This window comes from Corvus moneduloides, chromosome 11 (assembly GCF_009650955.1).
Source record: "Corvus moneduloides isolate bCorMon1 chromosome 11, bCorMon1.pri, whole genome shotgun sequence".
In the NCBI taxonomy this organism is placed as follows: domain Eukaryota; kingdom Metazoa; phylum Chordata; class Aves; order Passeriformes; family Corvidae; genus Corvus; species Corvus moneduloides.
This window is the reverse complement of record NC_045486.1, coordinates 13,767,626-13,786,083: the sequence shown is the minus strand read 5'-3', so window position 1 is coordinate 13,786,083 and position 18,458 is coordinate 13,767,626. Positions and strand designations below refer to the sequence as shown.

Genomic DNA, 18,458 nt, shown 5'->3' with positions numbered 1-18,458 from the left:
GGAGAATGACAGATGCCCTATTTTTCCACATATGTATGGTAACAAACCATGTTATCATTAGCAACCATCTAGGCCTGGCTATTCTTCCAAGCACTTAGACACAAAGTTTAGCCTAGAGAGGCCAGTCCATGTCTCTGCAGGACAAGAGGCCACTTCATTGTGACCTCAGGGTCCCTCTTTCTCTGGAGTTCTGCCTGCTCTCAAGAGGGAGAAAGGCTGTGTCCTCATGTATTTTTCCTTGACTAATCTAGCCACATCACTAAGAGTGGATTTAGCACTTTTTATTGTGAGTCCCAAGATAAACAAAACCACAACCACTAAAAATTTCTACATCCCAGCCAATGGCTGCCACGTGTGCCAGCGCCACACTGGAAAACAGTGAAGTTTTTTGCTGTTTCCAGTCATCTGGAAATTGGCTAAGTCCCTTCTGTGAGAGTCAGAAAGATTAGAAAATCGATTACACAAACTTGTCACAATTTTCTGTGTGAAAGAACATTGCAAAATTACTCATTAGGAAATCTAGTCAACAACACAGAGGGATCAACCACCCGTAAAATATTAGAGACTGGATGAAGTTCTTGTTCCATTGAGATCAATATGAAATAAAAATTTAAAAACAAAACACACTACACAAAACAAACCAACCTGATTCACTAAGACCAGGTTAAGTTAGAAAGCTAATTTGGGAAAAACATACAAATGAAATTGATCCTTTAACCAGGACAAGGTAAGGTTGAATCACTGCAACTTTGTTGCTTTCTTTAGGCTGCCTAAAAACAAGCAAAAACCCCAATTCCTGTAATAACTCCTTTCATAACAAAGCTAGGCAAATTTAGCAATTTAAGACACAGAAGAGTCTGGATGAAGTTCCAAAAAGCATCTGAATTTTTGGTACTGAAGGGAAAAGAATCTCAGATTATTTTTGAGGACCACTGTTATAAATCCATATAGAATGAAAGCTAAGGACTAAGCAATGCTACTTAGATGGCCCACTGTCATTCCTCTAACATTTTTGCTTTTATCTTTATAGTCAACAATAAGTCTCAAACAGAGAAGTTTTCTTTTATTATTTTCTTATTCCATCAAAAATTAACTTTACAATTAATTTTAATTCTAAAACACAGAAGTAAAATATTGAGATGGAATGAAAAAAGGGAAGAATTCTCATTAAATCTTCTCACATTTGGAGAAGCTGCACAAAAGGAAAAATACTGCAAGATACAAAAGTATTTAAAAGCTCTGAAGACAAACACAACACAAAAATAATTGTAGCTCTCACAGATACAATCAATCCAGCTTGCTCCATTAGACTTCATTTCAGAAATATTTTTCTCCTATTTTTGAAGATAAAAGCAAAACCTAAGCTTCACTACACTTTGGAATGATTTTGCAATGAAATATATTAATACTTACATGACCTGTTATGACATGACATCTGGGAATAGTCTTCATCAAATCTCCCCAGCTAAGTCTGTAAGAGTCTGCCTTTTTGTACTGCCTTCGTATTTTATGTGTTTGCAAATATAATATGGCAGAAACAATTTATAGCACAGCCTGCTACACTCTTTAGAAGGTTTATACATCACAGAACAACATTTAAGCTTTATGAGAAGTATCTAACATAACTTGTGGAAGCACTTTCTGTACTTCTACTTCATCACAAGATTGAAATCTGAGGAAAAGTTTATTTTTAATCAATCTCTGCATGCTGTGATTAGAAATGTGTGAAAGCTATTTTCCTATGTCTTGAAAAATTGTCACTAAGTTTTATATTAACTTTTTATTGCAACAGAAGCCAGCAATTTCACAAATTTTGTGAAATTCAAAGGTACTGTTCCCTGTTGCACACTGGCTTGCCCAGGAAACCTCACAGGTTTCCTGCCTGGACAACTGCTAGAAAGTGAGGAACCTTGTAGGTCAGAGATAATCAGAGAGCCCAGAGCTCCCAGTGGGTACTGCCACAAGGGAGCTGGGCTGACTTACAGGATGGAGAGAAAGTTTGGTAGCTTTGCATTTGCCAGAAGTTTTGACAGAATAGGCACATTCCCATAAAATCTTCTGATTCAGCTGAATCAGCGTTTTCCCAAAGAAAATTCAATTGGAAAACTTTCAAACCGGTCTTGTTGGGGGCACAGGGTCTGGCAAGCTTTCAGAAACTGAAATTGGGAACAGATGCAATATTTCCTTCTAACCTCTAAGATTTATCACCATTAGCAACATTCTAAAAAACTACATGGGTCTGTGTTGAATCACAATGAAGATTCCTTTGCAATAATATTAAGGAAGCAGATTACTATTAAATGGTACTAATAAACATCTTCTGAGTTCTACAACAATGCAGCATTTGTTCAGATTTTTCAGTCAGGCCCTCTAAATCTGTTAAAAGACATAAGATTACATAGCAGGATTTGTGATAGAGATCAGGGCACCCACCCTAATCTAACCCCTCCTTCCAGCAGTAACCAATACTTCTTCCTTATCTCCTTTATTAGAACAGTGTTGCAGATATTCTAGGAGAGGTTAGGGCTCTTTAGGTTTCTGCTGGCTGGACCTAGCAGAAACCCACCTCTTTTGCAATGTGAAAGAAATTAGTATGTGTCCTGATGCTGAAAACAACAGTGCTTCACAATAGAAAAAGACTAACTCTACAAATGAGTTTCCACAATGATGTTTCATAAATCATATCAGTCCTTACAAGAATCCTACAGTACATTTCCTGAAAACTGAGGGGCAGGAAAAGGGCAAAACATTTGTAAATAATCACAGAATATTCTGAGCTGGAAGAGACCCACACAGATCACCAAGTTCAACTCTGTATAATACAGCATTCCAGGCTGTCTTACTCTGAAAGGAGAAGTAAGAAAATGCTACTGCTCATCATGTGAGATACCTGATAAATTGAAATTATGTCTGTGAAAAATTTTGCTTGTAGGGCATTCAACAAGCAATCAGAAGGTAATATTTGAAACTTCACATTTAATAAAGCTTGAATTTAAACACACTTATGTGCATAGGCTGTCAACAGACCATACACAACTACTCTTACTATATGAATTTTTACCTTGTCAATTTAATTTAATGAAAATATTCAGGTTTATCTTTGAAGATAAGGGAAGTGAAAGTTCATGCAATCTTAAACAATAGAGTATGTTTGCACTGCAAACACACATACACACTTCTCTAGAGCCAAACCCATACCTGAAATATCACAGCTGGATCAATACATAAAGATGGCTCTTTCTGCAAGTAAGGTAAACCACAAATATTTTTATTTACTTTACAGCTTACATTTATAAAGACTTTATAGATGCTAGACTCCACATATTTTTCAAAATCCTATCCTTAAGATGAGTTTCTAGGCCATATCTGTTGGCAGGTTCTGATTTTTCTCTCTCAAGTAATATCACTGTTTTAGTGATGATAGAATTAGACCACAGCAACATGGAATGGTTGGGTTGGAAGCAGCATTTAAAGGTCATCTAATCCAATCCCCTGCCATGAGCAGGGATACCTTCCACTATCCCAGGTTGCTCCAAGCCCCATCCAACCTGGCCTGGAACATTTTCAGGGATGGGGCATTCACAGCTTCTCTGGGCAACCTGTGGCAGGGCCTCACCACCTTCATCATAAAATTAGTTTTTTCCCATATATCCAATCTAAATTAATCCTACTTTAGTTTAAAACTGTTGTTCTGTGTCCTATCACAACAGGCCCTACTGAAAGCTCTGTCCCCATCTTTCTTATATGCCCCCTTTCAGTACTGAAAGGCTATAAGGTCACTGAGGAGCCTTCTCTTCTCCAGGCTGAACAGCCCCAACTCTCCCAGCCCTCTCCCAGCTCCCTGTAAAGGAGCTGCTCCAGCCCTCTGATCATTTTTGTGGCTCTCCTCTGGACTTGCTCCAACAGGTCCATGTCTTTTTTGTCCTATGGAGCTCAGAACAGGAGGCAGCACTCCAGGTGGGGCTTCACGAGAGATGAGCAAGTTTTGACCCCATTCACATGGCCCAGGAGCACTTACCATAAAATGAAGTGAAAAGTATGTTTCCTTTTAATCTTTGTATTATATTAATAGGAGTTCATCAACTTTGAATATCGCTGATATTCAAAATACATTCAAAGGTATCAGTCACCTGGCATTGCCAGCACACAATATGCAAGGAAGCATGCATGGGTGCAATAGCAATTAAAGGGAAGGATTTCCATGTATCAGTTTTATTTTATACTTTAACAGACTAAGATTTAGACTTGAGGGAAAAAAATGCAGTTTAATTACATATATCCACAGTCACAAAGTCAAAAGCAACCCCTGCATCAAAACTAGACTAGTTTGAGGGAATAACAGGAGCATGTGTGAGAGGGAAGCATCCTGCTCTCCCTTAGTTTTGTGACTCTGCTTTCCAGAAGAAAAGAGGGCTTCTGGAGAATAAGGTCAGTTGCAGAAAAGAGAGCTGAGTAAAGAATGTAGTGAGAAACAACAGAGCAAAAGACATGACATCGGGAAGCAAATGTGTCCATGAAGCAAAACCAGAAAGTTAGGAAAGAACAAGCCTGTGCAATGCATCTGAAAAGACAATAGATACCTGGAAAGGAATAAATAAAGCAAGAAAAACAGGAGTCAAGGCATAGGATGTGAATTTTCCATCTTTTTTGTTTGCCCTTTTTTATTTTGCATGAACATACAGGATATGGACACTGCTCAACAAGACAGCAGTTATGCAGAAAAGGCAACCGGTTTAAGAAAAGCAACTATTTGCAAAGTGTCAGAGGGAAATGAAGATGATGACAGGACAGAAAAGGTAGTTCAGAAGATGTCTAGGACAAATAAGCACGAGAGATAGATAGGGATAAGTGGGTATACTTGATTGGATGAAAGGGAATAGAGACCAGGAAAAGGGACAGAAAGAATTCAGAAGTGGCAAGGGACAGAAGAAAACCACAGAGAGAATAGAAGGATTTATGAAGGAGGGAAAGTTGCATCCTGGCAGAGCCTGGGGGAGCCATGGAAAGGACTCAGACAAAAGCCAAAGTGGTGAAGGGCTGGAAGGGGCTGGGCGTGGTGAAGAGAAATGGAAACTGCTCCGAGCCTCTGCGTGGGGGAGTGGATGGCCTGAGACTGCCATATTACAGCTAATCCTCTCCCTCCTTCTACCCTCAACACTGTAGGGAAACAATTCCTTCAATGCTTGATCATGCAAAACAAATGTTCCACATTTTTTTCAAAACAAATGCTGTCTGGATTAAGACAATTTAAATTTACTTGAAAACAGTCCAAATCTGGAACTTGTAGTGAAAACTGTTTAATCATGGGGATTTCAACATCTTGCCCCTTTTTCTTTTCAATATTAGGCCTATTTTAGACAGGGGCAACCCCAACGGGGGCGTGTGTTCACAGGGACAGAAAGAACTGGATGACTCAGAGCCAAAAAGCAGCCTGGCATCAGTACTCCAGCAACATGATTTCAGCTCACTCATGACAAATGAAAGCCCTCACTATGAAGATTCAAGTTTTAAACAGTGGAACATTGCGCCATGCCCACCTCTCCTGGGAGTCAAACAGAAAACACTTCACTGTCTTCAGCAACAGACAGAGACAGACAGGAGCAACTACAGTCATCACACGTGTCATTCATGTGTCATGTACCCCCTATCCCTGTTCCTTTCAGAGTTTTGGTACAGGAAGAGGAATTGAAAATCAATTTCAACATGTCCTTTACATTGTTAATAACCTACATGAAAGATTATAAATTATTCTATCACATTGTTTTTGTATCCCTAAACTTTCATAGTTCTGAATATTAAGAGAAAAACCAAGTTTCTCAGCCACTCCCTTACTTTTCCATTCACATAGGGCAATGAGTTACTGCAAAGACATATTTTAGATTTCATACAAAGACTTCTGAACTAATGTCCAAAGCAAATATACATCCAGAAATGGAATTCTGTAATCAATGTACTTTATTTGTTACTCATATAATCCAAACTAATTATTATCTATTAAAAGACAGATACTGTATTTATAAAGTCCTGCTGTTGTTTTAACTGTGTATTTACCACAATGTTCAGACATGCTAAACTCATTTGCTCATAACAGAAGTCACTGGCAAAATGAGGCCTTTAATTTGCACTTCCTTTTAAGACTGAAAGACCATTGTTAATGACTTTTAGGGCAGCATTGCCAACTCACAAATTATCTCAGGTCTCATGGTATTTTTCTTAAAGATGAACATTCCAGACTCATAGAATTATGCAAAAATATCCGTTTTCACTTTTTAAATTACTATTTTTATTCTTTGTTATTGTGGAGGGAAAAGTCACAACACTTTAGTAATATTATGTATCAAAAAAGGTGAACTATAGTCAGGACTAAGAGAGCTGTTTCATCGTATTTTTTCATATCTGCTGATGCAACCAGTATTTTCTTTAGGTTGGCTGTAAAATTATGGCCTAATAACAACCAACAGAAGAATTAGTTTTAAACTTAGAGAAGGAAAACATTTTACATTAGCCTTGGACAGTTTGCCTCGGACTTCTGTTTGTCAGTTTAGTCCATGTACTTTGGCTCTCCTAAAACACACATACACACACACCCTAGTCTTTTTAAAAAGCAATATTCAGTTATCATTATTCAGCAACGCTACACTTGATTTTTTTAAATCAATTTTATTTAGTAAGCACACCAGGAGAAATAAATACTAATTATTCCTAGCTACATAACAAAATTGACATGGTAAAGGAAGCATTTAATGACTAAACAGTCATAAATCAACCCTGGTAGGCAGTTGAGTGTCACGGCTGCTCGTTCACTCCCCCTCAGTGGGACGGGCAAGACAACCAGAGGGCAAAAGTGGGAAAACCCATTGTTTGAGGTAAAGCCAGTGTAATATGTAAAGCAAAGCTGTGCATGCAAGCAAAGCAAAATACGGAATTCATGCACTGCTTCCCATGGGCAGGCAGATGCCTGGCTGTTTTCAGGAGAGGAGGGCTGCATCGGGCACAAGAGTTATTTGAGAAGACAAATGCCGTGACTCTGAATGTCCGCCCTTCAGTTTGCTGAGCATGACGTGATGGGATGGAATATCCCTTTGGTGAATTTGGGTCAGCTGTCCTTGCTGTGCTCCCTCCCAGCCTCTTGTCCATCCCCACCCTACTTACAGGGTGGGAGGCAGAGGGAGAAACTGGGAAAGCTTTGACTCTGTGTAAGCCCTTTTGGACAACAGCTAAAACATCAGCATGTTATCAACACTGTTTCAGTCTGAAATTCAAAACACAGCACCAGACATGCTGCTCCAGGGAAAATTGACTCCATCCCAGCCATACCCAGTACACAACATCATGCTGAAAAAACACCACACAGGGAAATATGCAGAGACCATACCTTCATTTCAATAACTGTTTGCAGAGCCTTCGTCTTTGCTGGCTCAGGCTGAAGTTGGGTTCTTCTATGCAATTCCTGTGGAGGAACACGATAGAAATAAGCCTGACGACTCATCTTCCCATTATTTTAATTGCTCATATGAACTCATTGCAACAAAAGTGGGATGATGAGAAGCATGTAACTCCAAGTGCTACAGGTGCTTCCCTGGCTGTAACCCCCCTGCCATCGCTGCAGTCCCGATCTCATGTTACAGTCAACTCTGCCAGCACATGTGCTATTTCTGAAACCCCTTATCAATAATTCATGTCAAGCGTGACAACCCAGCAAGGACTCTCTTAGTCCAAATACAATGCTGCTATTGCTGCTTAAACACCCAAACTTAATTCAATTGTGTTACTAATTCAAACACTGCTAAGTGTTAACTCTTTTACAGTCGTGTCTTCTTAATTTTTCCTCTAATGTCTGAAATAAGCAATTTAAAGACATTATATTCAAATTTGACATTTTAAGGATAATAATTATGTAGTGGGCGGATGCAGCACACGCTACAGTAGCAATTACATTTCAGTTTTCACATTTTCATACTGTTTTTTATGCATCTTAATCCACAGGCAAAAGAAAAATGGATTGCATTAGTTAAGACAAAGTTAACAGAACCAATACGTACTGGTCTTCATAAAAATAATAATTAAAAACCCCTACAAGAATATGAAGACAGCATCACTCAGTCTCATAAAACCAGAGCTGTATCTTGGTATGATACATCCCAATAAAAAACTCACATAACTACCTGGAAAAAAGTAGAGTAAAGGTGTGACAAAACATTTTCATTTGAGAATTTGGTGATGCTTATTCCCTTCCCATAAACCATCTGAGATTTATTATTAAAAAAACCTGAACCAGGACAGATATAGTCCCATTTCTACTCCTTTGGAGTCCTTCTGCTCTAAAGGACAGGAGTGTCATCCTTGATTGTCTTTATGTCTCAGTTTTTTCTACTGCAGTGCTCCACATACACTCCTGAACTAACCTTGTAGCCATGAAAAAGACATTTATGCTTGAGGCCAAGGAGCCAAGGTCATTCACCTAGGTCTTGCCTACTTTATAGCCCACAAGTTTAAAAGCCATAATTTTTTGTGTCACAAACTATCAATCAGTTTCTTCTTCTGTGTAGCAACAAACATATTGCTGATCCACAACTGTGAGAAACAACTGTTCTCAAAGACCAAGTACTAGGAGTGATTTAATGTATGTTATTAAACTAAAGTCTACTGCTAATAAACATCTTTATAAAATAGATTTTAAAAACGTGTGACTTAATATATTAAAGTAACTGAAAGAGACAAGTTGGTATACCTAACGCTAAGTAAGTCTGAATGGTTTTTTATTAGGTTAAACATATTGCAGGTACATATACATATATTTAAACTGCACCTAACAGATAACAGTGAACTTATAATTTTGCTTTTATGATTTTTTCAAATGCTTTGGCATTTATGGAATTCTTTCTGCATTTATGAAATAGTATCTCTGAGTAGTCCTTTTTCATTGGTTTTTTTCTTTTAATTTAAATGCAACTCTCCATATTATAAAGAGAAAAAAATCTTTGCAAATCACCTATGCAAGGAATCTCTCCACCACCAGCAGCTGCTTGTCTTAGATCAAACAAGTACCTTCACTGCACAACTGTTTTAAAAAAATAGGAGTATGTAATGAATTTGTCATATAGTTATACAAAAGAATAGTTGGCCAGCCATACCACTATCAGATCAGCAAAAATTACAGCTAATTCTAAGACCAGACTTTGCTCCCCAAGGCCATATAAACTGAGCTGGAATATAAACAGGATTCCACACATTGCCCAGGGAGACAAACCAGAGTTTCCACCCCCTTAGCCAAAGATGAACAGACTGCCAAAGATGCATATTCCGAGATGTCTATCATAGCATGAAGCCTTGCCTCATAATGCTTTTCCTGTTTGCTTTATGAATCATTCTGATGCTGGCTGACTTAAAAGCTTTTCTTCTCTATCCCTGATGGTAAAATGAAGCAGACTTTAGGATTCTGGAGAAGATCAGAAAATGACTCCCACTTTATTATTTTGTGTGGGTTTTCTTCCAATCAGATTCAAATGTTTGGAGACTCCCACAAGGCTCAGTTCTTGGATTTATGTTGTTCTAGGTATGTGCTTTTTCATTTGGGGTACTTGATTCAGGGATATACTTTGGGGGTACTAATTTAAGGATACAGTTTATGTACATGATACACTGATTTTCTTACTCTGAGGTCATCTGAAGGCTTTAAAATTTGCCTGAACAGCTAAGCAAGAGATATTCTGGAGATTTCAGAAAGTCCTCATAGCCTAAGGAATCCAGATTTTTATCCATTACATCATTTCTGGAATGATGTGGTTTTCTTGTTTTCAATTTCTTTTAATAAAAAGTCCAGAAAGACAAAGAAGAACATGTGGGGGGAAAAAAATCAAAATCTTATCAGGGATAGTTTCTTTTAACGTAAACTTTATTGAATGGAACTCTTGATACTTAAAAGTACTTGTTTCATCATCTCTGCAATGATCAAAGCCTATACTAAAAATCTCTCAGAGTTGCAATCATTTATAAAATTAGATTTTCTTTATATCCCTCTGTATGACATCTGCAATTTGTAGTAATTCTGAGCAACCACTTTGGACAGGCAAATTAATTCTAATTCTGTGTAACCAAATGCCCACACCTTGTCTTTCCTGATGATGCTTAGCTGTCAAGGTGATTAATGCACCCACACAAAATTGACAGGTAATCAGATCTTCTTCACATTCAGTTTACTTTAATAGTCTTTGGTTTTAGACTAAAATAAGTTTCAACCCAAACCTGGCTTTCTCCTTCCGCAGTATTAGGTTAACATCTTGTATTGGCCTCAGAAGTAAATTTAGCACACAATTTTAACAATAATTCAAACACCAAAAAAAAAAATCCAAAGAGGAGGTAGGTTATATTTATAATCCTAAAATACTGGTGGGAAAATGAATTCTACCCTTTTGTTCAGAAATTGATATGAAGATATTGCAAGATTTTGTCATTATTCACTGGTGCTGAAAATCCCCACTACGTAGTATAATCTGAATCTAATACTAATTACCCAAATAAAAGTGTGGTTTTATCCCAGCTTTATTAAAACATGCTTCATCTCTTGGCTGCAGGAAAGTCAGGGTGCTGAAAACTGATCCTTCTTTACTCTGTTTCTGAACTATTTTATTAATGTTCCCAAGACATCACGACTGTGTTGTTTTCATTCAATGATACCAACCCTGTAAATGTAGTTCAAGGTTTTACCTTTATTTACACAGAACTGCCTAAAATAATGACACAAAGTGCTAGAAAGGAAGAGATCAGGAAAATAAGCAATTTAGAGATGGTGTGAAACTGTCAGTGTGTTTGCATTTCAACTGGTATGCTTCTACTGATTAAAGAATAGAAGGAAAATGGAACCAAAAACAATAAGATGTTTAAAAATTAACAAAAAATTCAAGACTTCTGAAAAATAAAGACATAAAATCAATAAAACCATCAGAATCAAATAACCACTGGAAGAAGAAAGAAATTATTAAAGAAGGCAGCATTAAAACTGGCATGAGAAACCACTGTCAGTAAATGCAGCTTTTTGCCTTCATAGACAAAATGTACAAATCTGTAAATCACAGCAGGCAATGGTGCGGGAGCTGCTAGTTCTCTCAAACACCTCAAAGCACACTGGTTCCATTCTCCTGGAAAAGAAAGCCTTGATAGTTCTTCTACAGGATCAGCTTGTCTGAACTTTAAAATTTAGACCATCAGTATTTTAATATTATGATCAATCATTTAAGTAAAAGCACAGCACTTACCTAAAGTGTCTAAATAGCAGTGTTTCTTCAGCCAAAAATACCATTAGAAACACTGATCAAATTCAATTTAACCAGAATACTAGAAAAATGTAACATACAGGAATGAATTCATTCTTAACATACATATGCTCTTTTCTAACTCTTCACATCTATCCCCAGCCAAAAGAGTCTCATAGTAATTTAAATGAAAGTAGATTTTTAAAATCCTGATCAAACACTTTATCTTTCTGGAAACCATAAACTGACAACACAAAATTCCCATGTCTGTCTCCAGTGTGCAGGAGTAACGAGCCTGGTTATTGGAAAGGTTTTTAAAAATCATGTTACCATGGACTGTCTTTTTAAAATTCACCATTATAGGTATTGGAGCTCTGGGAAAACCTGTTAAAGAAATTTTGTCAAATCCCAACAAGTTTTATAGCTTGAAGAAATGAAAATGTGTATATAAGGACATGAAACAAAAAATTAGAGGAAATATGAAGAGCTGATAGCTACAAAAGTTCTGCAGAGTTTATTTGTAAATTAGGTGTATTTAAATCTCTTAAGTTCTCACAGTTAAGCAAAATACTCGGATGCATGCCCAATTCTCTCGCCATTTATCATTTTAAATAAACAGATATGACTTTTGATGGATATGAAAGAAACTGCATTAATCAGGCACCACCAGCAAGCCATAAGACAAAGGTCAATGGTCCATCACCATGGACAAGTCCAACAATAATCTCAATGGCCTCAGTATTACTCTTGAACAATGAGTCTAACACCACCCCTGGCCTACATTAAAAAACTCAGAGATGTAAAGAGTAGGAGGGAGAAAGGAGGAGTTTTTACACCAGTTGAAAACCATCATATTGAATCACGAGCCAAAGTATGTCTTTGCAATGATCAGACTTCCATTTATTCCTGAATTCGTGCATATAAGAAGGGCTTATAAAGTTTTACTAACATGCCTAAAGACAGACTATGAGGAAAAATAATCTGAGCATTAAGAAACTCAGCTTTTCTTTGACTTGTATGTCAAAAACACCTTAAGCAACCACGTGCATTGTCATACTGGAAGAGTGTCCTCTGGCAAGAGACCACATACAAAAGGTTTCAAGTGAAAACACGATTTGGATATGGAGCTTGAAATGCATGTGGGACAATTTAATTTGTAACTGAAAGCACACAGAATGTTTCCTGAAAGGAGCTACTGAAACTCCGCTTTTACCGGAATTCTTGAAAATTTCTTTTCTTTGTAGAAGGAATAAACCTTCAAGGGGATCGTTTCTGTTTTGCACATTATCATTAATCTCTTTTCCTCTTTCCAAAATTACTTCCCCAAATTTAGGAAAAGGGAAGAGTTATAGCTTCACACGTATCTTCAGAAAAAGAAACTTTGATGATAAACAGTTTTCTCACTTTTTCACCATTTTCTTTAAGAACCCATACCAAAACCCCTGAGTGCCTGCAGTAAAGGAAGCCCATATATTTGTTTTCAGGGGCAGTCAATTAGAATCAGAAAACAGAAGTTCCAACTGCTGCTTACACTTCTGCAAAGCAAATATACTCTGGAAACATCTTGGCTAAAAAACTTACTCTTTGCACTACACATAAAGCTTTAAAACTGCATGGAAAAATATGCCTTTTGTTTTTTAAAGCTAAATGTTTAAATAGGCATTTATTTATAACCCAAGTGCACTAAAGAGAATCACTTACTTTGCAGTAGGACACATCAATGAAATATTGTTGTGAGTTATAAACCAGGGGATTTTAGGTATTTGGTTTTGGGGATCTTTTTTTAGAAGACTATCTTTTATCACATCTTCAAATTCTTAAAATGTAAAATCCTTATTGTAACAAATCCTTTATGTAATCCATAGTATTTAAAAAATCCTTATCCAACAAATCCATGATTTTAAAGACTTACTTCCACTACTTCCCTCCCATTTAGAAGCCTGAGCACACAAAGAACTTTTTAATAAGGTTGAAAAAGAAAGCAATATCCCATCAGTTTTACAATAAGTGTAACACTAACCATGGAGTAATAACGGAATTCCACCTTAGGGTGTAACTAAGAATAGACTTCCCTTGCTCCTGCCATCAAAAGCATACAGGCAAAGCTTAAAAGGGTAAAGCCAGAGCAAAGATTACCAAATACAATCCCAAGATCCAGAACACACAGCAGAGATGCTGCTGTGTGCCAGCTGCACTCCTCATAAATAATAAAATAACAAAACCATTTAAATGCGGACGGTACTGTGAGATGGGATGTTGCCAGCAGTGCCAACACACAGTGCTTGTGGTATTCCTATAGGCCAGTTCATCTGAGTAGAGGAAAAAAGTTTTCCAATAGCTCTTCCCATATTCATACAGCTAACCTCCCAACAGTTTCCTTAAACAAGCTGAAACCTAAGAGTTCTGTCCTAGAAAAATAAAAAGACAAAGGGTGATACCCTGTTTAGTGCTTTCCTCACCTTCCAACCTACAGACACACCCAGCAATACTTGTTTAATTTCAACTCTGAACCAGTGCTCCTCTTCAGCCTGATTGCAGATGCAGAAACAATTTAAATTATTAAATTAAGAACTTCTCAAATGGCAGCAAAACAGCCCTGCCAAAACCAGAGTCACACTCAACAACTCGAAGCCAGAAGTACTACATATTTCACACACTTGCTGCACAGATCTCATAAGGTTACTGAAGAATGTGTTAGCTGGTGTTAACATGCATTAACAGAACTTCGAACATGCTGTTCACTTTTCTGGTAGAAATCCTTTTATAAACTTAGCATTGATAAAACATCAATCACTAAACAGCCTGAGCCAGCCCAGGTGAGTGCTGGCATTCCCTGTGTGATGTCCATCCCCATGTTGCAGTAATACTTCAAATTGATTAGCATGGGACTTTCCAATTTTGAAAAGCATAGTGTTATCTACTAATGTCTATACTTATTAATGGATATACTGGTTTTTTATTACCTTTTCTAGCCTACCCTTTCACGTCTCATTTGCCTTCATGTGGACTTGGTGAAATCACTAGCTAAAATAACTTGCAGGTTTGATTTACAGTTCTGTAATTCTCCAGGAAGTGCTTTTCTAAATATGGGTGGGTTTTACTCACATGCATTTAAAATTACTGCTGGCTTAGGCTATTTAGTATTTAATCAGCAGTGCCAGCAAGCATCAGAGTTAATAAGACTTCAAATGTGTAAGTTCATTGGCTCTGTGGTACAGCAAGGTTTTTTTAAAATGCAAATAAAATTTCATGACGATATTTGTGGTGTGTGTCAGGGGCCCATATTGGGACCAATACTATTCAATACCTCAATCAATGGGACTGAGCACACCCTCAGCAAGCTTGCAGGTAACACCATGCTGAGCAGTGCTGTTGGTATCACTGAGGGAAGGGATGGTTCAGAGGGACAGTGACAGGCTGGAGGAATGTGCTCCTGGGAACCTCCAAGGGCAAGGTCCTGCACCTGGGTAGGGGCAATGCCCAGTATCAGAGCAGGCTGGGTGATGAACGAGTGCATTGAGAACAGCCCTGCAGAAAAGGAGTTGGAGATACTGGTAGATGAAAAATTAGATATTATTTTCTGACAAAGATGACAGTTATCATATCATCATGTAACAGAACATCAAAGCTCTCAGTTAACAAAATTATCTCCCCTAGATATTCAGAGAAATGTCATCCCTACATACCCAAGTGTTCTATATAGCTTTTAGGTTATGCAAATGTATGGCAGAGAAGGACATGAGAGCACTAACCTAAAGAGATAAGACAGACAATTTTTCACACAATTTGGGTGTTGGGGGTGCTTTAGCAGGTAGAAATTTTGTTTTGTTTTTTTTTAAATAAACTTGTAAACAGCATGCTTTTTAACCTAAAGCTAAAATTTTATGCTTGCCAAAAGAACTCACTGCACCACAACCTTACTAAAAAAAGAAAGGAAGAAATTAATTTGCATTGACTTAAAAAAAAAAAAATCCTATTTTTGGATCTCCCAGAAACTGAATTCAAGGCACCCACCAATTCACTGCAGCTCTGCCTATCAGTTGAGATTTGCCAACCAAGTCAGTCTTTCTCAAGAGGGAAGAAGTAGTGGGCAATGTCTAAACATTTCAGAATGTAGAACACTTATTTCACTCTGAAACTAGCATTCTGCAGAAGAGTCTGAACCCAGTATTACAGGAACATATTAAAATCAGAAAAATAAAGCTGATTGTATATGAGAATATTGGAGTGAAGCAAACAACACCAGTGTCCTCGACAACAGCCTTGCTGCACAAACTGTGCTACCACAACTACAGAAAAGAACTGTTCAAATCACACAGGAAACAACCTGCACAGGTAGTTATCATCACCTAATTGAATATTTATCATTCTATGAAGTTTTTCAAGAGTCTGCTGAACTGAAGCTCACACATCAGTGCACCATAATTTAAAAAAAAAAAAAAAAAAAAAAAAAGCAAGGAATAAAATCCACTTAGCACCTGCTCCAATTCTTTTTCCATTGCCTGGGAAACTAAGTGTTGCTTGGTAACTCAAATCCATCTGTTCAAATTTCCTCTTTCAGTCTTCCCTTTTCATCAGAACAAAAAAAAACAGCCCTTAACTGAAAATACGATCAGAAAAAAAAAAAAATCCACCAACATATTTTATCACTGCATAAAAGATACAACAGATCCTTATCTGTTTTGAAATTACGGCAGAGTGAAAAGTATCTGATACTGTCTCTTAGAAACAACAACACATCAAAGATAATTTTTTTTGAAGACTGAGAAAGTCTTTATTTTATTCCTTACCCTTACCTCAGGGCAATACAAGCAGCAAGACACCTCCTCCTCACACAGTTCAGAGACTTCATCTTTCCTGTGTTTAAATGCTGACATGAATACCTATAGACCAGGGGCTGAGGAACAGTTTAAAAACTACTTCCCCGTGCAGCAGTACTCAAAATAAATGCTGAATTCATAGATACCACAAATATCCAAATGCTTATTTTTTTCTAGAGATGGAAATCAAAAGCATCTCCACTGAAATTACTGCTGTTATCTGTTGTGAATTAAAAACAGACCTTAAAGGAGAATTTTCAAAACCATGGGATGATCTTTGCATAGGATAAGACTGGAAAACAGGAAAACGGAAAAACCGGCATGTTGATGTAGGATACTAAATTCTGTACAGAAAACACAATCACATGTATTTTAAAAAAATCTACCAGGTTACAAAGTGGCAGCAATGGCAGCAATAACAAAACCACAGTTATCTACACCTTCCATGTTTTACATTTTTTAGGCACTAAACGTCAGTATAGGTAGGGGGTTTGGTTTGTTTCGATAACTTTTGGAGCCCCTATTGCAGAAGGCCTGAATACAGCAGGTACAGTTTCAACAAATAAAAGTGCCTTAATATGCTGAGAAAAAAATTACATGCTATGTATTATCTGATTTCTCTATCTTTTCAAACTCAAAATCTTGGAATTACTGCTATTATAAACATCTTTTGTCATATTTGTTTCAAAAGAGAGGCAGAGTCAGCTCAAGGCTTTTCAGAGTAACACTTTGTTTCAGGAGAATTTTATGAAGAAGAAGGTTTAATGTTCTCTCCTGCTCTCAGCCAGACTGTCCTTTTTCAGAAGAACATATTCTTTTTTTATGTGGAGCACAGGACAATGTAATGCTCATGACCAGGCCAGAGTTACTGCAGGGACCTCAATTCATACCCTTTCTCTTCTTTACCATCTCTCCTTTCTCTTGTACATTGAAATTAGAGCTTAACTTACTCAGTCTAAGGCAAGAACGGTATGCACAGACAAGATGCCATCAAACCTTTCAAGTTCTGGTTCAGACAGTGAAGAATATGTAAAAGGCAGAGGGGTTATAGCAGCCAAAAGTCTCAACCTAAATATTTTTGAACTTCCAGAATCAAAAAGTCTATACATAAATAATGAATTCCTCCCCCTTGCAGGATTTGCACATACTGATCAGCAGCATTCTTAAATAGACATCAACACAGACCTTTACATGCCCGTATACATTTCATACAATGTTAAGTATAGGTACCACAACAATTGCTATTCCACAAAATGAGCGTTTTTAATCATCAAAGTGTAAAACTTCCCACTGTATGTAGGAAACCAGAACAATTTCTTCAGCCCACAGCCTCTTCCTTTCTGCTCACTGGACAGTTATGCCAGGCTGCACACTGCTACCATTTTCATTAAAAACTTGTAAGTCATCACTAATCAAAAAGACCATGTGCATACCCCCTCTATGTGTAAAAATACAGACACTTCCCCTCTGTAAGCAGACACATCCTGTCACTAAGTCATTCCAACAGCATTTTGATAATCCATTAAATCTACTTCTCATTTTAAGGTGGGAAAGTAGGTCAGAACACACATTCAGTGTTCATACAGAGCTACCTCATCCACCTAGTCTGACGATTGCACAACCCTGGCAGTGCCACTCAAGAACTGTTTCTTCATGGGGACAGTGAAAGACAACTCATGGGACACCTTATGTGCCAGCAGTAACCAGGACCCACACTTTTAGGAACCCACAGTGGTGCCTCCTTCCAGGATCAGGAAAGCACACACAGTGCTCCCCTTCAGCTGAACAGCCTCTGAGCAGCACAGGGGATACACTGCACTGCTCCCCTGGGGAGTATTAATAGCAATGGCTTCCTTTACATGACAGCTGATTCAGGCTTCTTATTCACACGAATTGGATGAACAATTCTAACTCATTATTTATGAAAATATTTCTAAGCTAGAGAAATTATTTTTTTGCCATTTTTATTCAATTAGCTTGTGATCCCCATGACAGGCAAATATCAGTTCTCATTACTGAACAGAGATATGTAAAATAGAAACAGAATTCTCAACATGCTAAAAGATTGCTGTTAAAGTCATTTCAGTCAGTAAGCTGTTTCTTCAACGTTTGTCTTACACTAAACATGTTCTGTAGTACAACTACTAGCTAAAATTCCACTTCAGAACACTTTTTGCCCCCCACAAATGCCAAAAACCTAAAATATCAGCAATGCAAATGAGAAAGAATATACAATACTATAAGCAAAATGACCAATATAAGTGTTGGTCTTCTCCATTCTAACTACATGAAAAAGATGATTTTTATACAACTGTCAAACTACGTTCAGTTTGACAAGGAAATGTGCAACAGCACAGGTTGGCAGAAGATCCAGAGTTACTATGGA

At 37.5% G+C, this 18,458-nt stretch overlaps 1 protein-coding gene across 17 annotated transcripts in view; it reads right to left on the bottom strand.

Moving 5' to 3' along the window:
- Nucleotides 1-18,458, bottom strand: part of ERC2 (ELKS/RAB6-interacting/CAST family member 2) — a 430,969-nt gene that overhangs the window by 326,552 nt on the left and 85,959 nt on the right. For all 17 annotated transcript variants that reach the window (XM_032120320.1, XM_032120321.1, XM_032120322.1 and 14 more), the window contains one exon: nucleotides 7,376-7,450. In XM_032120320.1, the coding sequence (XP_031976211.1) occupies nucleotides 7,376-7,450 (75 nt within the window). The remainder of the gene's footprint in view (nucleotides 1-7,375; nucleotides 7,451-18,458) is intronic.